This window comes from Brachionichthys hirsutus, chromosome 19 (genome assembly GCF_040956055.1).
Source record: "Brachionichthys hirsutus isolate HB-005 chromosome 19, CSIRO-AGI_Bhir_v1, whole genome shotgun sequence".
NCBI lineage: Eukaryota > Metazoa > Chordata > Actinopteri > Lophiiformes > Brachionichthyidae > Brachionichthys > Brachionichthys hirsutus.
Genome location: NC_090915.1, coordinates 8,430,583 through 8,453,141, shown reverse-complemented (window position 1 = coordinate 8,453,141; position 22,559 = coordinate 8,430,583). Strand labels below are relative to the sequence as shown.

The 22,559-nt window shown below is 44.2% G+C and overlaps 3 protein-coding genes across 3 annotated transcripts in view; 2 read left to right on the top strand and 1 right to left on the bottom strand.

The window, feature by feature from the left end:
- LOC137908444 (matrix metalloproteinase-17-like) overlaps positions 1–1,270 on the top strand; it is a 43,567-nt gene extending 42,297 nt beyond the window's left edge. Inside the window, exon 10 of the mRNA XM_068752848.1 lies at positions 945–1,270. Coding sequence (XP_068608949.1) covers positions 945–1,270 — 326 coding nt within the window. The remainder of the gene's footprint in view (positions 1–944) is intronic.
- Positions 1,271–8,781: 7,511 nt separating this feature from the next.
- On the top strand, positions 8,782–11,299 carry LOC137908807 (T-box-containing protein TBX6L-like). The gene is made up of 8 exons (XM_068753229.1): positions 8,782–8,894; positions 8,976–9,078; positions 9,711–9,875; positions 9,955–10,101; positions 10,177–10,253; positions 10,625–10,698; positions 10,789–10,993; positions 11,098–11,299. The coding sequence occupies exons 1-8, from the start codon at positions 8,782–8,784 to the stop codon at positions 11,297–11,299; spliced, it is 1,086 nt and encodes a 361-aa protein (XP_068609330.1).
- Positions 11,300–15,548: 4,249 nt separating this feature from the next.
- crkl (v-crk avian sarcoma virus CT10 oncogene homolog-like) lies at positions 15,549–18,420 on the bottom strand. The gene is made up of 3 exons (XM_068753063.1): positions 18,110–18,420; positions 17,326–17,800; positions 15,549–15,683 (listed from the first exon to the last, which is right to left on the bottom strand). Exons 1-3 carry the CDS (start codon positions 18,418–18,420, stop codon positions 15,549–15,551), a joined length of 921 nt encoding a protein of 306 aa, XP_068609164.1.
- Between the last annotated feature and the right edge of the window lie 4,139 nt (positions 18,421–22,559).

Sequence of the window (22,559 nt, the reverse complement as noted above, 5' to 3'; positions counted from 1 at the left end):
CAGCAGACTACAGTTAGAAGGTGTAACCGCTGTAAACCAAATTGCCCTCCGAGGGACAAATCGATAAAGCAGAATTTTAGAGTCAACATTAGTATAAATGAAAGCTGTAATGGTGGTGAAGCAGAATCTGCACTAGATCGAGCTCTAAATGGCAAAAAAGAACAAAATGCCTCTTCTCCCCAAAGACTCTCATTTAAGGATTGTTTGTGCACACTCCCACTGGCAGTCAATTATCCAGTCTCTTCCAGTGTGGGTGCTCAATCTTGTAGCTATCACTAGCAATGTCATTTGCCACAACGTCCAAGTGTGTACTTGAATATGTATGTGTGTGTCTGCCACCTTAGATTACGTTCCGACGATCCATCAAGTCCCAAGTCGAGCCGTCGCCTTTCGCAGCTCAGAGATGAATGAAAGCTTGTGGCAATATTTGGTGTCTGGGAATACTGGTTTGCTGCCAGTGCTGATGGGTTTAAAATGTGTTTTCCTGTGATTGTACTGAGCAAAGTACAGGCGGGTGTTAGTAATCTGAGACGTATACTTTGTCTAGCAAGGAAAGTCAAAGGAAATGGCACCAAATATTTATATTGGCAAACATTAATGTTATCCAAATGGATTACATCATGGAACAGTGTGATGTGAAAAATGAAACACAGGCTTTTGAAAAAAGATCCGTGGTTCTTTGTGAAGTGATCTGGATTCTCCTCTCCAAAGCTCACTAATGGGATTACACTGCCGTCAAATTTACTGATGTTATTTGTTGCTTCATGGCAGAATGTGTCTCAGGTCTAATCCCACTATGTTTAAAAATTATTCCTTCACCATCTCAAATAGATGGATGTGATTTCAGGCCTTCCGTGTTTTATGTGTCAGTACTGTAGCTTAGATACGTTGCATGTTGTTTTGATAAACCACAATATGCCCTCTCTCCATCTCTTCCTCTGAAGGCTCGTCCTATTTCTTCAAGGGGAAGGAGTACTGGCGAGTGCCGGGCAGTGATATGGAGGCGGAGGCGGGATACCCCCGCTTCATCGCTAAGGACTGGTTGCTGTGCACCGAGATGCAGTCAGACTCTCCAGACACAGAGCCCAAAAGCAAGGAAACAAGAGGTGACGTGCAGCATCACCCGGACCATGCAGAGAACGGATACGAGGTGTGTTCCTGCACCTCCGACACGGCCTCGCCTTTAGGCGCCCGGCCCGCTCCGTCCGCCATGTGGCTGCTGCCACCTCTCTGGACACTGTCATTCACCCTCTGCTCTGAACTGCTGTGACACCAAAGCAGGGGGCAAAGATCCTGAGCTGATTGGTGGACAATGAGGAAAAATGTGACATTTGATATGTTTTTGCTGTTATTTATTTGAAACCCCATTCGGTGGACGCCGCCTCGTGAAAGTAGACGTCCTTACAGTCATCGGCCCACTCAGTCCTTCACATAGTTTTTCGTTGAACGATTAGACTGCCTCATCTGTGCAATGAAAGGCTTATTGGAACAAGAGAATGAGCACCAGCAGAGATCAAAGTGCAGCAGGTTGACGGCAGAAATGTCACTCCAGAATGGAAGCAATGAAATTATGGCAAATGTATTATTCAAGGGTTTGTGTATTTTCAAACTACCACTAGGGGTTTGCATCTACATACATGATTTGATTTTAGTGTTATAGTTACCATCTCCGTCCAGAGACCACAGTGGTTAAAATAAGTGTTACACAAGCTGAAAGATCACATTAGCGAAGCTCACGTCTTTAAATGGGACATTAATAATCTGCATTAATTGGAAGTATTTTACTTCAATTCTGTGTAAAACTAAGACAATAAACACTTAAAACTCAGATCCATTTTACTGGATGTGTCACAAACTGGAGAAATTCTAGCAGGTCCGAGCTGTCGATAGATGCACGAGTCGGTGGATGGACTCTGTCAGCGCCAAGTTTTCTCGCCTAAATCCTTCAAATCTATGCTAAAATGACGAACTGATGCTCGTGCATGCATTCCCATGGGCTCTTCATGTTCTCCGGTTTGGAAGCATTCTCCACACTTGCTTTTGTTGTAACTTTTGTAATATATTCTGATGGGAAATAATATCACTGCTTATTTTACATTGTTTAAATCAGGGCACAGAGTTTATAGTCTTTTGTGACCATTGGATATATTTCCATCAATGACACGAGTCACTTCATTGTCCCTGGATTTATTCATGCTGTAAAGATATATTTACTTATAGACTGATATATTTGACTTAAACGGTCTTGCATAGCCAAGTGACGAGCCTGTGTATATTTCAAGGTGTGTTTTCTAATGTAAAATATTTTTGTATGAAAACAAAAAATAATAATCTGAATAATTGTATTGGCTAACTGTTGTTCAGTTATTTATCTTGACACGATCGTCTCGTCTTCAGCCGCTTATCCAAAGTCCAACTATTGTTACTTGTTGATATCGTTTGTATCAGCGCAGATTGCTTGTGGTTGCTTTGGCTGAATATTCCACTAAAAATCATCCTGGGTTTGTAAGAATGTACCGCAGCAGCTTGCAGACGCCACCTGGGAGTTTCTTTTCCATCTCCCTGAAGTCCTTCAGCGTTTTCTCCCGTAGCAATCACTGCTTTTCAACAGGAATACACGTCAATCACATAACATAGAATCGAGTGTGAATTACCAACAGGCTGGCCGGCAGAGGATTATACACCGTACCCCCATTTCCTTAGGAAAGTAATGTCCCCTAATCAGGAAAGTATTCACCAGCTCAGATATCGTTAATTAAAACATCAAAGTGAACAGGTTGTCAGGCGTGTCGAGTCTCGGCAGACACAAATACGAACGATCCTGTCGCTCGATTTCAGGATCTAAATGAGGCTTCGAGTTCTTCAAGGAAAATATAGCTTAGTTAGCACCGGGTCGTTGGTCATGCTGGAGCCCATCTCAGCTGTCAATGGGCGAGAGGCGGGGTACACCCTGGACAAGTCGCCAGTTCATCGCAGGGCAACACAGAGAGAGACACACACACACACTCGCACATACGGGCAATTTTTTGTGTAACCAATTCACCTAAGTCCAGTGTGTCTGTCCATGCAGCTGTTTGTGAGTGTGTTTTCTTGTTTATTCTACCCAAAGTCAGCAGATGAACGTTCCCCCACCAAATGTTCTGTTCTGAGGTAACACTAATTTTTGAAAGTTTTAAAAAGTAATTCAGTTGCTATTTCTGGCGACCTCAGCGGTTTTCATTCTCCCTTGCCATGCTTGAGTGGTGTTAATTAACTGCTGGAGCCACCAGGGGAGACCCTGCACCCACCGGGGAACACTGGAGGGATGGGTGACCCTGTGTACCATTAGATGTGTTTCATTTACTAATGCTGGGATGTTATGGAAATGAAAAAAAAAAGGTTGTATAATACACTTCGCCATCACGCGCGGAGCTTCCTCTGTCGTTGATACATGGCGCTCTCGCTGCCTGAGCCTCCAGATGGGCCGGAGAAGAACCAATCCATCATGCTGCAGCTAAAATATTCAAGCGTGGAGGAGCGGAGAGCTCGCAGGGGGTTGATTTACGGGCAGAGAGCAGGCGGTGACTGGAGGAACAAAATGGACAGAGAGCGACAGATTAATAAACGGATACAAGGGGTTATAAGTGACAAAAAAACAGAGCGCAAAATCACCAAAAAAAGAAAGCTGAGACAATCGCCACAGAAACTAGTGGTAAATATTGAAATCCACAGATTGTATTTATATTTATTTCTTTATTTCATCTCTTTCAAACATAATTTATGGTGAATTCTCTGCATAGACGACTAATGTAAAAGTAGGACATTTAATACTGAGGCAGGTCGGCCTGTGAGGAACGCTCGCAACAGCCTTTTTCGTTCTCTCCCAACCCAATGATCACGTGATTTGTGCTTCTCCCTGTCGGTGCAGCGAAGGTTGCAGATGGCAGGGATCAGCATCACTGACGGCAATGAACCTAAAGCTACAGAAAACTGAATAATCGTGCTTTCAGATTGTGACCTTTATTCGTCTTTCTTTCATGGAGGAAAGCCAGGCAGATGCCAGTGTTGAATGCTGCGGTCAGACAAGGGCAACTCGAAGACAAGCGGCTCCGTGCTTGAGGTTGGGTTCATGGGGCCTTGGGCGAGTGAGAGCTGTCCACAGACAGAGGAGGTAAATGTTCTGAACCACGCCCTCCATCAAACACTCTCGTTGTGTGTGTGCGTTTATAGCACTCGGTATAGACTGGGAGGTGGTGGTCATGGGGGGGAGAGCAGCAGCTGTTGTTGTGGCTGTCCATTTTGCCTTTTGCTCATCCTAACACACACACACACACACACACACACCAAAGAGCTCAGAGCAGAAGCCCTGAAGTTGGCGCAGCTGCAGAACACACAACACAACACAACACAGGCCTCTAAACACCTGACACGAAGCACTGTTCAAGCTTTGGGAGATGCTGCAACGAGACGGGATGCCAGGGAAGCTGCAGCAGCAAAAGAAGGAAGCTCTTTAGATGCAGGATGTAAACTCCAGATATAAATACACATAGAATATATTTCGATATGAGTGAGTTCAGTCTTGTTGGCTTCCTATGCGTAGAACTACTACTACTGTCAGCCTGGTATGAATAGCAAACTGGAAAGGACACTTGAAGGCCTTTTCACCTACTGTCAGTGAAGTGCTCACAGCAAGAGAAATCTCTTTCTCATTTGAAAGACGCGTTCTCGGGTAGTTTGGGAGGATGACGTTAACTGTGAGTAAACCCATCTGTTGCACTGGCAGACTTCTTAGCAGCAGTGTGTCAACATCTGTCAAATAAATAATGCATAAATTAGCATTAAAGATTTTAGCATTTGCACGGATGTCAACAAAGAAAGAAGTGGCTTTTTACTTGCATTAAAGTCGTAACACACTGAAGTCCTGTCCTGAAAGTATCTACTAAAATGGAAGTAGGAACGGTGCTACACTTTCGACAGGTTTCTGCAGCCTGTAAACTGTAACCACAATGAAGGAAGTCAGACCACGACGTGGCGTTCACTGACGTATGCCGAGACTGGTCACTGAATTTGTTCTTAAAACCACTGAAAGAAATGATGAAAAATCACATCTGACATGATTTGACTGTATATCTGTTGTTTCTTAGCACCTTGCTGCTATCTACTGGTGATGAAGTGTAATATTCACAGACATACACAATGGCTGACCCTAATTTATAATACGCTTTTAGGCTTATTTGTGCACTTTATTGCAGGAGAGATGTAGTCGCTACGCCTTGCTTTCCTGCAGAACACTATCTGTTCCTCGGGTAAGGACTGAATTTGGTAAAATAGTGTTCAGCTTTACGGTCCACTCTGCGTGGAATGTTCCCCATCTGAACTGAACTCTGAAGTTATTCCACTTGGAGCTTTAATTTCTATTCTTGTTTGTTGTTGTGTTACGGCGCCTGTACTTGAAAACACTATTGTACCTCCGAATCGCATGTTTTAATCTGTACTGTAAGTGTTCTTGTGACATGCAGCTCATTCCCCTCATAATTAGATTTACACCATCCTCGTGGTGATCTCGATCATCATCAAAAAATATATATATATTATTAGCTTTACCTTTATACAGCAACCATGAAAAGATAAAGTGAATCGGAGTTGATGTGTATTTTTAACTGATTTTTGAATCCTTAACTGGGATTTTCATTGTTAAAATTTTATATTTTTTCCTGACCTCATTCTGGATCAGATCCAGAATACATTTTTCATGATAGTGCATATCAGACTAATTTATGACTGTAATCTTTGGTGAGTGAATTCAATGCATATTTTACAAGATAGGACTTTTTTTTTTTTTTTTAAGCTTCCATTATAAGTAAATGGGGAAATCCAGATTATTATTTTTTTGTATCCAGAGGAGTATCTGGATAACTCTCAAGGTTTAATAGAATCTAAGTTAAACCAAGACCCATCTTCAAATGTTTTTTCATCAAGATCCATCCAGCAGTTTTTCAAAACAAACAGACAAAAGCCATCAAAGACATAACCTCCTTGGCGAAGTCTTGAACAGGTTAAGGTTTCTCTCACTATTTATTGCTGATTTAATCCAAGATGTTGAAGAATAGTTGGTAGCAGAATTTTTAACTCATCTCATAAAATATTTCCTGGTTTCTCTTCAGAGACCGTGAGATCTTCTTTCCTGATTTGATCCGCTGTCATCAGATCTACAGCCGCCTGAGTTTCTGACCAGTCTTTTTCTAGCCACACACAAAGATAAAGATCTTCTACTTTATACCAAGTTCAATACTCCTGCATGAAGCTTTAAAATGCTTTAATATTTTAGCCGAATTTTGAGGACCTTTTCTGGATGAAGACACTTTCTTTCTATCTTTTCATATGTATCTTCTTCCTCTGTCCTTCAGTCTCTACAGGATTTATTCTTCCTCTTTCATCACTTTCTCATGCCCTCCTGTCTTTATGCTCATGTGTATGAATCAAATGTGATTACATAAAGAGTCATGATATTATGACTAAGTTGTAAGAGGAGGAAGGAGGAGGAGGAATTAAAATGTTGTGAATGCCCCCTCTCCGTTGGGTGGAGCAGAAAGACGACTATTCATCCCTTGCACTTGCCCCCCCCGCCATCATAAAGACTAATTTTCAAACTGCATCTTCCAGCTGCAGCCTTTGAAGCCACAACATTTCCTGTACCGTGAGATATTTTTTTTAACTTTTGATGCACCACAGGATAACAATGTTTGCCAACTCCACTTTGGAATTGGATTCCTTTTGAACCACAGAATGGAATTCTCAAGCAACACAAAATTAAAATGTAGGCAGACGTCTTTTTCTACATGAACTTGACTTTGCAGTTTAGTTGCAGATGTGACACATGCCGCGGGCAAGTACAGACTGAATTCCATCGTTGAAACCTGAGGTTGAACTGATTGGAGGAGAATTGTTTCGACATGCCTACAGTTGTGGTGTAAAGGTGTCATAAATGCAGCGAGCCACTCCTAAAAAAAAACAGAAAATCAGACCAGGGGATTACTCTGTGCGGTGCCGACAGTATGAACACCCTCACACACAAAATACACACTCTTGCATAACAATCCCACTTCACTGATTCAATACGTTGTGAATTATCGTTCCACAAGCTTTTCAAATTTAAGGCAGCAGCCCCCACATGTCATCCAAATGGTGGACCTCAGAGAAACATTTCAGCACATTCTCCTGGTCGGTCTGTGAGTGCTCTCGACATTACAGACAAAAAATTTGGATCTCTTTGTTTCCTTTATCAGAACATCCATCAGAACAGTTTGGCCGCCGCATTCATCATGAGTGACTGTTGTAGCCTTCTGGCAAAAAATAACCCAGCAAAAAGAGTCTGTGTTCTATAATAAAGATTTTTTTACATCTTGGAAATTTTAGCCTGCTTTGAGAAATCCAATAAAATTGTAAATCAAGTTTCAATTCATGACTAGAATTGTTCATGAAACTCATGAAGTGGGCCCTTTAAAATCCAAACTGTCCTGCTATCAGTCTTTCATGTGAAGGCCTGTTCTCCAGGTAGTATGGAAAGGTGTGTGTTGGGGGGGGGGGGGGGGGGGACAAATGGCCTCATAGGGTTAGCAGCATTGTCTGCCATTGTCGAGGTTGCAGCCCCGCTCCGATCACCTCTGTAATCTCCTGATTTGTTTTCAATACACAACCAACGCTGCCAGGAAGGAGCCTGTCTGCTCCACTCCACCCCCCCACCCCCCATCCCCTCCCCAAGGGCAATTTAAAATTCTGCTCACTGATCTTCAGCATTGACTGAAAGAAAGTGAGCCTTTTTATGGCTTCCAGCCCTACGACATACAAACTATGACTGCTTCCAACACAGATGAGCTCGCGCTACATCAACCACGCTCACACTGGTCCTCTGCTACTCTTATTTGGTAGAACACCAGCCAAGTCAATCTTATTTGACACAGAGCAGACGTGACTTGACCAAGGTCACGATCTGCTGAAACCGGTTGGGTTGAGAGAGAGTGGGAGGAAGAGACAAGCCAAATATGGCATTATTCTATATTAGGGTGCACGCTGCAGCATGGCGCTGTAGCGTGCATTTATTATTGTCATTACTGTTATTGACAATGGCAATAAACTGATTCTGATTCTGATACAAACTGCACTGGATCCTGTTTAACTTTTCTTTCACTGCAATTTTTGCTTTCAATAATCTCTGTCAAAATCAAGCCCAGTGGTGATACCAGGATTGAGTTGACTCATGTACAAATTTTAGGAAAAAAAAGGACACCGCCATAGGCTTCACAGGCAGATCTCAGGTATTAAATACCTGCCCCCCCTCTCTGCTCTGAGCACATCCCCTTTGGCTATTTAGACCCCACCTTCTCTGTAAGGACCAATGCAAGTCAAGGGTTATAGTTTTCAGAGGTAGAGACCCCTGATGGATTTGTGTTAGACCACCTGAGTGCTTCAGTTTCATTCAAAGCATCTACAGGAGAAGACAGTATCATGCAACACATCCCCGGTAAGTCTGAAGCAAACTTATTGTCTATAAGTGAAGGGCATGAAGAAAGTGAATTTGGATGCATAGCTGCTGCTTCATTAGATTTACAATGAAGCATGTTTTTGTTTCTGTGTGTGCAATTAGAACAATCTTAAGAAAAAATGTAGAACTTTGTCTTTGTCTCATTAGTCCACAAGGTGTGTATTTAAGTGCAGATATTTGTATCCACTTTTTCTACAAATTCATCAAAATATTCAATTGTCTTTTCTTTTTTTTTTAAAGAATCAAAATCTAGCCCAAGCATGCCAGCTGGCTCCTACCAGCAGAGCTGCATCAGAATGACCCTGGAAAATTCTGATCTCTGGAAGTCCTTCCACAGCAGCGGAACGGAGATGATCATAACAAAGCATGGAAGGTTTGTGTTCAGGCTGGTGACGCTGATTCTCTCAAACCACTGACCTTGCTTCCTACTGGATTTTGCTTTTTTTTTTTCCAGGAGGATGTTTCCACACTGTTGTATCAGTATAACTGGGCTGCAGCATTTTGTCAACTACGTCATCATGGTGGATATGGTTCCTGCAGACAGCTACAAGTACAAGGTAAATGCATCTGCAACCCACGCCATGTGCACTCAACACAAAATGTTCATCCGGCTGGAACCTTTTTCTGTCTTCCCAGTCCCATTGTTTCCAGTTTGGGAACAGATACTAACAAATTGCTGTATGTAAAGCAGCAGTCTGCAGGCAGACATCGACCTGCCCCCTTGGGGCTGCCCACCGCTGCATATCAAAGCCTTTCATTGCTTCCTGTTTGTGCACTCTCGGCTGGGGGCCCAATCAATTAGCATCCCTCCTTATTCACAATCGCGAGCAGGGGTGAGCCAGCCATCCACGCAATCAATGGCTCTCACATGAACTGATGGGGCCATTTGGTGAGAAAGGCTGCTTTTAGCACACACTTGAAGATCGAGAAATACATGATAATAGGACACTCCAACAGAGGAGCACCGAGAGTGTGATTTTTCATCCAATTTTCCATATATATTACAAAGCTTCAAAGATAAAAGCAATGGCAAGAAGAAAACTTGTCATTCAAGAAGTTTTTATGCGTCATAGCAGTGAATATTGAGTTAGAAAAAAAACCCATTTCATGTTCACATAGCTTTCGGAAGACAGGCGATTCAGCCGTGTCTCAAAGTCTCACAGCCTTTCCCCCCTCATATCTCCTGCAGTGGAAAAAGAAACAGTGGGAGATTGCAGGCAAGGCCGAGCCCCAGCCCCCGTGTCGCACATACATGCACCCGGACTCCCCGGCACCAGGAAGCCACTGGATGAAACAATCGTTGTCTTTCCTAAAGCTGAAGCTCACCAACAACACTTTGGATCAGCACGGCCATGTGAGGAATCATGCCACGCAGCTGCAGTTAAAAGGGCTCAGCCATGGTCACTTTATGTGCATTTTTTATTACCCATCAGATCATCCTGCACTCCATGCATCGCTACTACCCCAGGTTTCATCTCACCCAGGCGGACAGCCCCTACACCGTGCGCTGGGGCCCGTTTCTGACCTTCTCCTTCTCAGAGACGACCTTCACTGCAGTAACTGCTTACCAAAACCCAAAGGTAGGACCTTGGTGAATGCATTGATGAAGTATTGAGTAAGGTAAAACACTTAACATTGTTTTTTTTTTTTTGAAGATCACTAAATTGAAGATCGATCACAACCCCTTTGCAAAAGGATTCAGAGAGGGAGGAACCCACTCCCACAGTAAAAGGTAGGACATGTATGTTCTACCCGTGTCCGTGTTCTCCGTTTTCCTCCCACCACCAAAATCATATAATTTAGGTAAATTGATTACCGTCCGCGGTGCGCGAATGCTTGTGTGGCCCCCGTGATGCGCTGGCGCAGCGTCCGAGGTGTACCCCGCCTCTCGCCCGAGTCCAAGCTGGAATCGGCTCCAGCAACTCGCGTGACCCTCAAAGCAGAATAAGTGGCATGAAAATGGCTGGATGTATATCTATAACTATTGTGTTGGAAAAACTAGCTCCTAAATGGGCAAAAATATAAGCAGAGAGAAATATGCTAAATAAAATCTGAATGAAACGAAAAGCTAAAAACTTGCTGACTTTTTATATTCTTTGAAAGGTGCCGTCCAAATAGAAGCCCTTCTGCAAAAAAAGCTGCAACAAATAAGAAAGCTCTTTGCAAAAGCCCTTCAGGTAATGTATAATATAGTATCTGCGCATTCGGTCCGTGCTCCGAAGTCATACTTTTATGAGATTCAATGAAATATTGTATTTCCCCCTCAGGCCTGCAGAGGATGCCCTCCACCTCTCAGTCAGGGCAGGCAGAGAAAAATCAGGTCTCCACTCAACAAGTGAAGAGGGGTGACCTGTCTGTCTGGCCCCAGGATGCTTGTACGAGTCCGCACGCCGAGCACCTGGAGCAGCAGGAGTATGACTACAGCTGTGAAGAACAGATGGTGCCTGCATCCATGGCTTACCAGCCCTACAGGTATGATTCAAGAGATTCAGGACAAGGAAAAACTGAATCGGTTCAAGACATTTTAGAAAGCGTTACAAGAATGTCTCAAATGTAACCTTTGTGTCTGACTACAGCATGCCATTGTCCAGGTCTTCAGAGTACAGCAGATTTCCGCTGCCGGCCAATCAAGTAGATGCAACACGCAGTGCAGTCAACCCTCCACTTCTCACAGCTGAACATCCAACAGCAAACACCCAGCAGGCCGGATACTACCACCCCCACAGCCATGCAGGGGATTGGAGCCAGTACCCGCTCTTCCCCTACTCCTGTTGGTAAACTCTGACATAATAGTGGGTGGGAAAAAGGAATAAAGTTTGTGTCAAAGAATGACTAACCAAACATATTTAAGTGTTAACAGCGACATGAGTATTATGCCGTGTATTAATGAGTAAAATAATAAAAATAAAGTGCGCTGTAATATAAACGTATGTGTAAATGTCATGTAACTCAGAAGAGAGGGTGAGCATGGTTTTCTGGAAGGCCTCAGACGTCGATTTTGTATTGATGCTGTACTTGTCTAATTAAAGTAAAGTGACTGAACAGACTTTAATGCGTCATATGGTGTGTTTTTAATTCAGATCCCAACTACACAGTTAGTCATACCAGGGGAGGGACACTGCATCAGAATGTATCTGCTTTAAAATGTAACGAACATCGTAGTAAGTAAGTTTAATTCTATGTTGAAAATCCCAGATGTGAGCCACAAATACAAAACGTATCCGTATCTCAGAATCAGTAGCTCTGATCGAAATGTTGAAATGCAGACAGCGACAAAGCTGACATGCAAATGAATGACATGTTAATTCAGTTTCATTTGGAAGAAAATAAATCATTAATAATAAGAAAGTGAATTTCTAACACAACTCATTAATTTAGAGCTGCATACCTCGGCTGTTTTTGGCTTCGCGCAGACCACATCTGCATGGATTCAAATTCCGTGCCCTGGCTACTTCACTCATTGTGGGATCATGACCCCCGCTGCCCTTGTAATCCATTACACTACTACAACTAGCTGATCCTTGAGCTATGACAGCAGCGAGGAGATCTTCATCACTTGTAAATGTGTTAATAGTGCACACACACATTACACAACAATATATCCAATGACAAGAGAATGAGGGAGCGATGAGAGATTGTCCTCGAGCAGCGAGTTTGACCTGATAAAGAGACAACAGACGGCGAGTGTGAAATTGCCATCATCGTCTGGCACAGTTTCCCCAGCAGAAGGCAGGAGCGTCTGTGCTGTAAATGTTTTATGTGAGAGAAAGAGAGAGAGAGAGAGAAGCCATATCTGGGACATTTATAAAGCTTCAGGGAGCACACGCCACAAAGGAATCTTCCAGAGTACATTGACTAACTGGGCGACGCAGTTTTTATAGCATCGCTGCAAAAGATGTCTTATAATGGGTCATTAATAAACTCCAGACATACTGGCTGAGAGGACAAGTGAAAACTCACCCCAGATGCTTCTCACCTTGCCATAAAACGCATTATTGCCCTCTTTTGCCGTCAGTTGGTGCGTTTGAGTGATAATTCGAGCACAGAGGGCCCACGAAGCTTTAGCCAGCGCTGACGGTGTTCCTTCTTTATTAAAAATGAAATACTTTTTGAGAATGCTCTGTCGTTGAGTTAGTCTAGTTGGTGGATATCTATACAAAGCACGGAGTGGCGGGCGATTCCTGATTACATGGAAGCTATTCTAAGCCTCTCACAGCGCTGATTAATTAATGGGCCGACATCTCACTGGCAACTGATGGACACTTACACACTGGCTACGTATTATTGTGAGCCTCGGGAGCAGCAGCGTGACGCCTGATACCGATATTTTTAATGCATTTAGATCGATTGCATTAGTCACGAGTGAGCGAATATCACTTCAAATGTTATTATAATAGAATGTCTCATATTTTCACATAAATGTTAAATGTGCATTCACCTCCATGCCACATATTGGACAGCATGGCAGGTGTCGTCTCAGCTGGATGGAGGGTGGCGTTGGTAATGGAGCGTCATCGACCGAGCCAAGCATCCATTAGCACACAAGGGCGCCCGAGGAAGAGGCCAGACGCAGCTCGGTCTATGGTCATCCTTTCTGCCGCCACTGCCTACAGCATTACATTGATTGGCTTTAATAGCACTTTAGCTAGGCACATGTATAAAAAAACTAAAACGGGGGAAAGGCAGAAAGTCAACTAAGTAGTCCATCATCCAAATCTGTTCACAGGCTAGTGGGATTCATCAGTAGCGCGAGCATTAGCAGGTATATAAACCCAGTAAGTCAACTGTGGAGCCTCCGACTCGCCGCACACATGTACAAAAAACGAAGTCGACCTCAACAGAACCCAGTGTTATTTGAATAAGAGTAAATATGCCCATGTAAGATGTTGGCCTTGAAAAGTTCACCTTCTTTGAGGTCAGCTTACTTTATTTAGCACGTTATTAACAGTCTATTAATTGCTTGGCTCCTCCTGGGCATAGCGAGAATCAAAAGCGGAGCTGTCAAAAACGAGAGCAGCCGTCCTGCGATGCAAACACATCTGGAAAGATACCACACGGACCAACTTTAAGAAGTAGACGTATATTTTATTTACTTGCTCTGTACATAAAGGGTCAATACCAGCACAGGTGTTAACCATGGGAATTATTAACACGTCAATATTATACGAAAATAAAAAGGCACAATTTTCAAATCTTAAGCGAGACAGCCTTTCCTAGAATGTGAGAAGAGAGCGCAGCAATGATGTTAATACCATTAAAAAAAATAAGTCCAGAAGCATGGCGGAAAGCGTTTTCACCGAGGGGAAGGAAGCGATCAGGGCGTATTGCTTAATTAGTAGATTGCATTAATCCGTTCGTTTGCACAGACCAGAAGAGATCAAAATGAAATATTTAATAAGGACATAATTGACATTAAGCAGCGTTCAGCCAGGCAGAACCATCCCCCCCAGCCGAGGTCATGATGCAGAGGAAACCACAAGGCATTGTTTCCCTTTTGCAGACGCCCCTGAAGGAACCTTTCTGTAATACTCATTTGAATTGAAACGCTCGATTTATTAAATAAAAACTAACAAAAACTAGACTGGAATACAAATAATGCACAATAGTCGCTACTCTCAGCTAAGGACCGTGCAAGAATTAGAACAGGGAGCTCTAGGAGAGATGGGCTGAGCGAGTTCATGCTACAGCAGAGATCTAGCGGTCGCCACTTCATACGACTGTTAAATCCACGGCTCCTATTGGTCAGATAGACGCGGTCGCAGCGCAGCATCAACAAAGCAGCTTTCTATTAAGATGATGGTTTGGTTGCATGAAATTAAATGGCTCACATTTGAAGAACAACGCAGGGTGAAGTCCTAAACTGACACAAAAACAGGCAATGTGATGATTTAACTCTCTGGGAAAAGCGTCTTCAGATCTTATTGGCTCGCCAACTGTAAGACACAGAAGTTTCTCTCCTCTGAGGAAAGCCTTGGGGCCTTCGGGCCGCGCCTCCACGCTGCATTTTGTGCCAACCCATTGCAGTGTTTGACAGCTCCGAGTGTTCGGTGCCTCTGGCACTAAAAACCTGCAGATCTCCGGGGCGAGTTCTCACCAGGAATAATGTGAAGGACAGCGTAGAGAGGCGTCACTGATCACGCAGGCACCCATCGTCTCCATAGGACAAAACATTTGATCATGTGGCAGACAAACAATGCATTGCATACGGCCATGTTAAGCTTCGTCAAAGAGACCCTCCACAAACCCATCGGTCCGGCTTCCTCCCGAGTCCAGCCACAGTTCACGCTCGCTGCCGACTGGTGTCTTTGAGCGTGTACAAACACTCAGTACAACAGCCACTCGACTGTTTGAAGAAGTAACATTTGACGGGCCGCTCGGCTCCTCGTTGCCTCAGCGCTCTCCAAAATCCATCTTGAAACGTACAAATATCCTCACGTCGACAAAACAAGCAAGCTGATGCATCCTGAAGTTCAATACTTCAAATATCCAGAGAAGGAAATAAAAACACAGACCAGTTGTGATGCTAGGTGGCACGCCTACGCGTGCACGCACGTAAACACACACTCACACCGCTGTCCAGTGACGTGGAAATGAAAGGGACACTAATGCAAAAAACATGGCCCAGATATGGGAGAGGGTTCTTGGAGATGTGGAGTCAGGATTTCGTTTTGAGCCGACGTCTGAAGGTGTAAACAGAAAGCCTTGCTACGACAGAGTGGACGGCCCCGAACAGGCGTTCGGCACATTCCGGTGCAGGGCGGTACCAACAAGAGGGTCCAGTCCAACGCTGGGGTCCGGTCCAACGCCGGGGTCCAGTCCAACGCTGGGGTCCGGTCCAACGCTGGGGTCCAGTCCAACGCTGGGGTCCGGTCCAACGCTGGGGTCCAGTCCAACGCTGGGGTCCAGTCCAACGCTGGGGTCCGGTCCAACGCTGGGGTCCAGTCCAACGCTGGGGTCCGGTCCAACGCTGGGGTCCGGTCCAACGCTGGGGTCCGGTCCAACGCTGGGGTCCAGTCCAACGCTGGGGTCAGTCACTTTCGTCCGGATTCTGGGGGTCTATGATTTTGACATGGGTGAATGGGAAGAGGCCCCTCCGTCCATTCACCTCTCCCTCCCACTGACCACTGATGTTCATCCTCGTCACCATGACGATGTCTCCAACCTGAGGAAAGAAACAGGAGACCAGGTTACAGGAGGGGCAGGTTGTGTTCACAGCACCTGCGGTTACTTTTAGAATGCCACACACCAAGTTTTCATTTCACTATTATTATTCTTAAATATGCCTTTTAAGTACAATTAAAACACAGGATTACTGGATCATACCACTGCTGACAGCAGAATAAAATATTTCAGAATAAGATCTCATCTGTGAACACTCACTTTCCTCTAGTATCGTAGTTTGTTTGTGGAGGTAGTTATGTGGACATTTAGGTGCAAGAAGTTCCCATTTCTAGTGGCAGTCAAAAAATAAAATATAAAAAAGATGGGCAGCAAAGGGCAGAGATTTAGGCCAGCCGTTTGTCTCTAACATTCAGTGTTCCCACCGTTAACCAGGACAGAGGAGAACAGAGAAGACAAGCCTATCGCTGTTACAGGGCCTCATCTAAGCTTTAACATCAACCCTCAAACTTACACCGGCATTCTGTTCAAGTCATAGATTCAACCCGGCTGTCGGGGCCGAGCTGACTTCCTGCACGCATCGCAGACAACCTCATGTCCTAAATGGCGGCTGAGACGGCCTCATTGTCTTCTCCTCCCTCGGGGGTGTCAACACAAATCATTCTAGAGCTCTTATACACGTGTGAAGTGCACATTACCTATCACATTAGTGGTTTTATATTTCACCACAGCTAAAATGGGTTTGCATTAAGAAGAGTGCACAACTGAGAAACACAACAGAGCAGCGAGACAACATTAGCGCCGCCGAGCTGCTGCCCATCAAGAAGAAACGCACGAGGGCTGAGCCACAGACAAATCATTGGTAGATTCGGGGATCAATTGAAATTGGGTCAAATATACGGTCAGTCTATCAGAATCCTCGCCTAACCTTAATTTACAACTGCCCAGGTGTTGCTTTTTTCATTTATCATGTGCACACTTCAGGAAAGATAAAGCTAACCACGGCCCCTCAGACAAGAACACGCATAGTCAACCAAACATATGCGCATACACCATTTTAAATACCGTAAACAAAACGTAATAGCATGGAGTCAGGGTCATCCATATTTGTTTTGTGCAACAGGTCGTGTATTAAAATACGCAATCATCCCAGAACTCAACCTACGGTATATACCAACTACAAATTTAATATAAAAACAATTAATTTTACAGGGAACTACGAAAAGGCAACAACGAGCATCTCACCGCATCACCAGGATGCACGACCCAAACGAAAGTCTTAACTGAAGAGATCAACATAGAAAAGGATCACCAATTTGCCTAACAACTGTAGCCAGGGGCAGCTTGTGTGACCACAGAGAAAAATAATGGTTTGAATTGACCAAGGCTGGAAAGGAGCCAGAGGCTAGGAGCTCGTAGTATTACTGGTGTTACATCACACTCAGTAGTAGCTGCTCTCTGCTGTAGCACGGCGCTAGAAACACAAGCTACGGATGTGAGACATAGCTTCTATCATTCAGTTACCTACAGATCCTAGAGAAACAGCTGATTATTGGTTTAATTCTACGGCTCTTTTGATTTAATTAATCAATTCAATCGTCCACCTTCTCTCGAGGGCTACCGACTGCAGCTACACCTGCAATGATCTTACGACCGGGATAAAATGAAAACACAGATTACGATACCTCTAATGCAAGAGCTGTTTTATCGTAGGCACACGGCACTCTCTTCTGGATGGCCCTCGCCACGACGGGGCCGTTCTGCATGGACGGTACCGGCGTGATCGCTGCTCCGGGCGTGCCGGGAGGCAGCGGTGAAGGGGTTTGCGGCTGGGCGTAGGCGTGAACGAGGGCGTGCGACGGCTCGGGGATACCGTAGCTGTTGGAGTTGCGAGATCCGTGGGAAGGTTGGCCAGGGTGGGGCGACGGCCGCAGCAGCTTCTCCACATAGGGCACAGGGATCATCCCGACACGCCCCTCTTTGCTTTTGGCGCTCCACCACTGCTCCTCTGGCTTCTCCAGGATGATTAGGATCTCCCCTTTCTTGAAGGGAAGGTCCTCGGCGTCACTGCCGGTGAAGTCATACAGAGCCCGTACGTACTCCAGGTTGTCCTCTGGTCCACCCACGGGCTGAATGGGACAGCTCACTGTGCTCGGGTACCTTTACGGGACATAATGCGGCAAAGGAAGAAAACATTGTGTCGTTCACTTGAAAATATAATCATATATTTAATATAAAAGACTACCAATCATCATTTCCACCGTTACATCACGAAACCGGCCCGTGGCAGGAAAAGGGTTGGTGCCATCTTGCACAGCGATCACGGGCTACGACAACATGTTGACTAGAACTAGACGCGAGGATTACATCTTACTCAACCTCGATGAGGCGCAGCCTGGAAGCCCAGATGTGATAAATCAGTGCACACCCAAAACAAGTCAGCGGAGGAGCGCCGGTCGACTGTCCTACCTGGGGGCGGGCTCTATGAGCGTGGTCGTATCCAGGTAGTGGATTTTGTAGAACTCCAGGAGAGCAGGCAGGTGTTCAAACTCCTGATCGCCTATCTTAAACATCTTGCTGGGCAAGGAGTTGATGATATAGTGGGACACTTTGGAGTTTTCGGATACAGACAGCACGTAGTCGCCGGGGCAGGTGGACGAGTCTCGAACCAGAAACATGCCATGTCTCTGTCCCTGCAACCGGTTCTGTGCCTCTTGTCGTGACACGGGTCCGAAATACCAGGTGGGCCGATCGGCCGAATCAAACCGAGCATTTGACATGTCTATTTAAATATAAGTTACTATTCAGTCTTCAAATAGGAATGATTATACACAAACTACACAATAAGTTAAACTATGCGTGGTGATGATCGGCCAGTCACTCCTAATGGGAAGGTTCGAAAGATGCAGCGGGGGTGGGGGGGGGGGGCATCCGGCGACCTGTTAAGTTCTACATAAACGCTGCAGGCTATCGAAAATGGGTTAAAATAATAATAATACTAATAAAGAATTAATTACAAAATCAACCTGACGGGTTTCAGAGGCAGGCTGCGACTGGCTTCACCCAACTTAGAAGCGTAAAGTGAGCGACTGAATGAGCAGCGAGAATACAAACGAGACTTGCGGAAACAAAAGCCGGGGTTCTCTCCGGGGGTCTCTCCGGTGGGACGAGGCGGCCTCGGCTCGTCTTCTGATAAATCCGTAGCCCCACGAAAAGAAACCGGTAACGTTACTTCGAATCGCCTCGATACCGCAGTAAGGCACGCGTCACGGAAATGCGTTTTTGAAACCGCTTCCTCGAGTGGGCGCAGACTTCAGAGGCAGCGCAACAAAAAAAATGGCGGCGGCCCGCAACGCGTCTTCACGAGCTCGTCCGTCACGCCGTCGGCCTTGTCGTGCATTCAAAATGGCTCGGGAGGGATCCGGGCTCGACGAGTCAATATTTGTTATACTTTCCCTTGTGTCTTCCTCGTCGCCCCCCCCCCTCACCCCAGCGACCAGGAGGAGCTGCTACTATGAGACAGAAAAATGGCGACTGGAGGGCAGGTCCCGTAGCCTGCAGGTCCCGTCGCAGGTTGACGTCACTGACGCCTCGACGGAGAGGTGGGAGGAGCCAAAGGGTGGGCGTGACACCGAAAGACCCGAAAGACACCGAAAACTATTCTCCTAAATTTATTTTTTTATCTATATTTTGAGATTCCCGAACTATGAATGAATGAATATATTTATTAGATAGAATGTTAGAGTACAAGTACAGTCACACAGTAGCATGTATTACAGTACAAATAAAGTCAAACATCCTGTCTAAGAGGAGCATTTCAAAAAAGCCCTTGCGGTCTTGTTTCCGTTGAAAGTCCTTAGTACATAAATCATCCACAATTAACAATACAAATGTAACAATACAAATAAAAATAAAACCAATATTCAATAACTCAATTGATGCAACGTAACATTTAGAAAAACAAAAATAAAATGATTTCACACCGCCGATGCAAACTAACAATTAATCTAAAATAAATTACACCACAGATGCAAAATGACAATGAATGACAATAAATTACATAAATTACAATAAATTACTAAGGCAATTAATATGTGTATAAAAACAAACCTTTAGCTACAGCTATGAACTAAATATAGTGGAGTGAAAAGTACAATCATTGCATTAAAATGCAAATCGACTAGAAGGTTGATTTGCTGTGGCGGGACAAGCCGAAAGAGGAAGAAGAAGAAGAAGAAAAAATCCCTGCAGATTTATTTTTAAGTGATGACAAACTGACATGTCATGTCCAGATGTGGGTAGATGCTGTGAAATGAGTGTATCTCATAATGTCAATGTGCTCTGACATTTCATTGTATTACTTCATAAAGGCTTCACGTAGCCTTTGTAGTTGAACTCTGACATACAGTATGCTTGCTCAATCGACAGTTACATGTTTTATCTATTTCCCTATTTTCATTTCCTGTTGCTCTCCAGCCTCCATTCAGTGTCATTGTATATTAGCTCATCTGACAGTGAGGTGTGACATGTATCTGCATGCTGGAAGTGAAGGGGTTTGCTTTAAATGCATGCGACAGTGACTCTAAAGAAGTTTAATTCTAAGCAATTCAAAACGAAAGGATGGGTTGGAAAACGGTGACCGAGTATGATGAGCCACAAAATATGGAGGAACAACTTCTGCTAATTGATGACAGTAAAATGGATAAGGCAGCAGCTCTGTCCCGCTGGTCATTGAGGCAGCAGCAGCCGTTTCACTGCAGCTCTCATTGCTGCAGCATCGTCTGAATGTTAATAGATATTCTCACGCTGGGTCTTGAACGCTAATGACTGCCAATTCCCACATTTCAACAAAGGCACAGTGATGCAACAACCAGGAAAGAAGAAAATAAACAAGGTTCTTCTTCACCTCCTCAGCGGTAAAAGAGTCCGAATTTCGGATTTAGGGACATGAATTTGTGTATTTCATTGCAAAACACTTCTTGGATTTCACCATGAATACGTTACCCCATATGTTTTGCTACATAACAACCATTAGTACAGATTAAATTTATTTTGGCATAATTATATACCTAAATAAATACACAAATAGAAAAAGACAATGACTAAAATTAAGTAAACTTAAACAGGGGATGGGGATACGTGGGATCTCCTCCCAGAAGTCTACGGGAGAGTGGCGGGGTACACCCCGGACATACCGCCAGTTCATCGCAGGGCGGAAACTAATACAGATCAAATAAAACAAAGACTTTGGACAGAAGGACATTTTTGATATGCCTGTGGGGCAGCAGTGGGTAGTGCTGTTGCTTCACAGCAAGAAGATCCTTAGGTGTTTGCCTTTTACGTGTCCCTGCAATGAACTGGCGACTTATCCAGGATGTAACCGGCCTCCTCCCGTAGTCAGGCTGGGTTGGGCTCCATCTTTAACTTGTGAACCGGGTTTGGATATGCGGCTGAAGATGAGACGACTACTGATTGTTTCGCCCTCATATCAGATATAAATCACAAGATTGTTCATGAATGGAAGATATTAATTCAGATATATTTCTATGCTGAAATGTCAATGATAAATAATTCCACTTGCATTACATCAAACTGTTTTGGCAACTGATTGCGTTGCACATTGTTTAATGCAGCTACTTTAGCACAGTTATTGCAAAGACCGTAGTTTTATGGAGAGGAGAGTTGAAGAGTGTCAATAGAAAAGTAGCAAAAACTAGAAAAGCACTCATTGAGCGCAGACCTCCACCAAGCAGCTCATTCCCCTTGTAATTAGATTCACACCGTCCACATGGGGATCTGGATCATCATCAAAAGGTTCTAAATTGTTCTTGGTATCTTTATACACCAAATATGAAAAGTTAAAGTGAATCAGAGTTGATTTAACTGATTTTTGAATCCATAAATGGGGTTTACAATGTGAAAATCTCATATTTTTTTCCTGACCTCATTCTGGATCAGATCCAGAAGACATTTTACATGATAGTGCATATCGGACCCCTTTTTGAATAACGAAATAAAGCTCAGGGTGAATCCTCAGAGGCTTGAAAGTATGAGAGTTGAGCTGGAACAGAGTTGCTTACTGGCCATTTGAAGCCTGTTGGATTACTAGACAAAGTAGTTACAGACAATAATGACAAAGACTTGTTGCATGAGATGTCATTGACATTTTCCTTTATTATAATATTGCACCAAAAAACATCAAAAATAGTTGCGTAATAGTTGCCCCTCAAGGCATTCAGAGACACCAGAACACACTCACACTTTATCTTCCTCATAGATCAGTTTGATGTGACTTCTGTTAACAGTTTTGGAAATGAATACTTCCTCATAGTTGTAGAAAGTTCACACAAGATCAGACACGTGGAACCGAACACAACTGTCGCCTGAAGGAGAAGAAACAGCAGCTTTATTTGTCATTATACAGATTGTAGAACAAATGTACGAGGTTAGAGTGGAGAGTTAGTCCCGAGCAGGAAGGCCAACATAACCTAATGCACCTAAGATGCATGCTTTTTTTTCCCAATGGTGGGGTGGACGGACGGACGGACTGGAGTAACCCGGAGAAAACCGGAGAGAACATACATTCACAGAAAGGCCATGTCGCCACTATATCGTCCCTCTCTCATTATCTGTCGAATAAACAAAATGACCTCAAATTCATGGGACGAACCATCAGTGGAATAAAACAAAAACAGTAGCAGCAGCCAGTAAAGGATCGCACCTTTCTGTAAAGTGCAAATTCAAAGCAATTGAAAGTGTGCCTGTGAAATGAGCTCGGGCCCATTTCCATAAATCGTACTTATGAAGTACGGCAGGCACACTCCGGTTCGTCTGACTCATATTTATCTGATCTGCATTTCACCTTTCTGATTGAGAACAGCAGACATTCTTATTTTGACTACCTGAATCTGTATTAAAT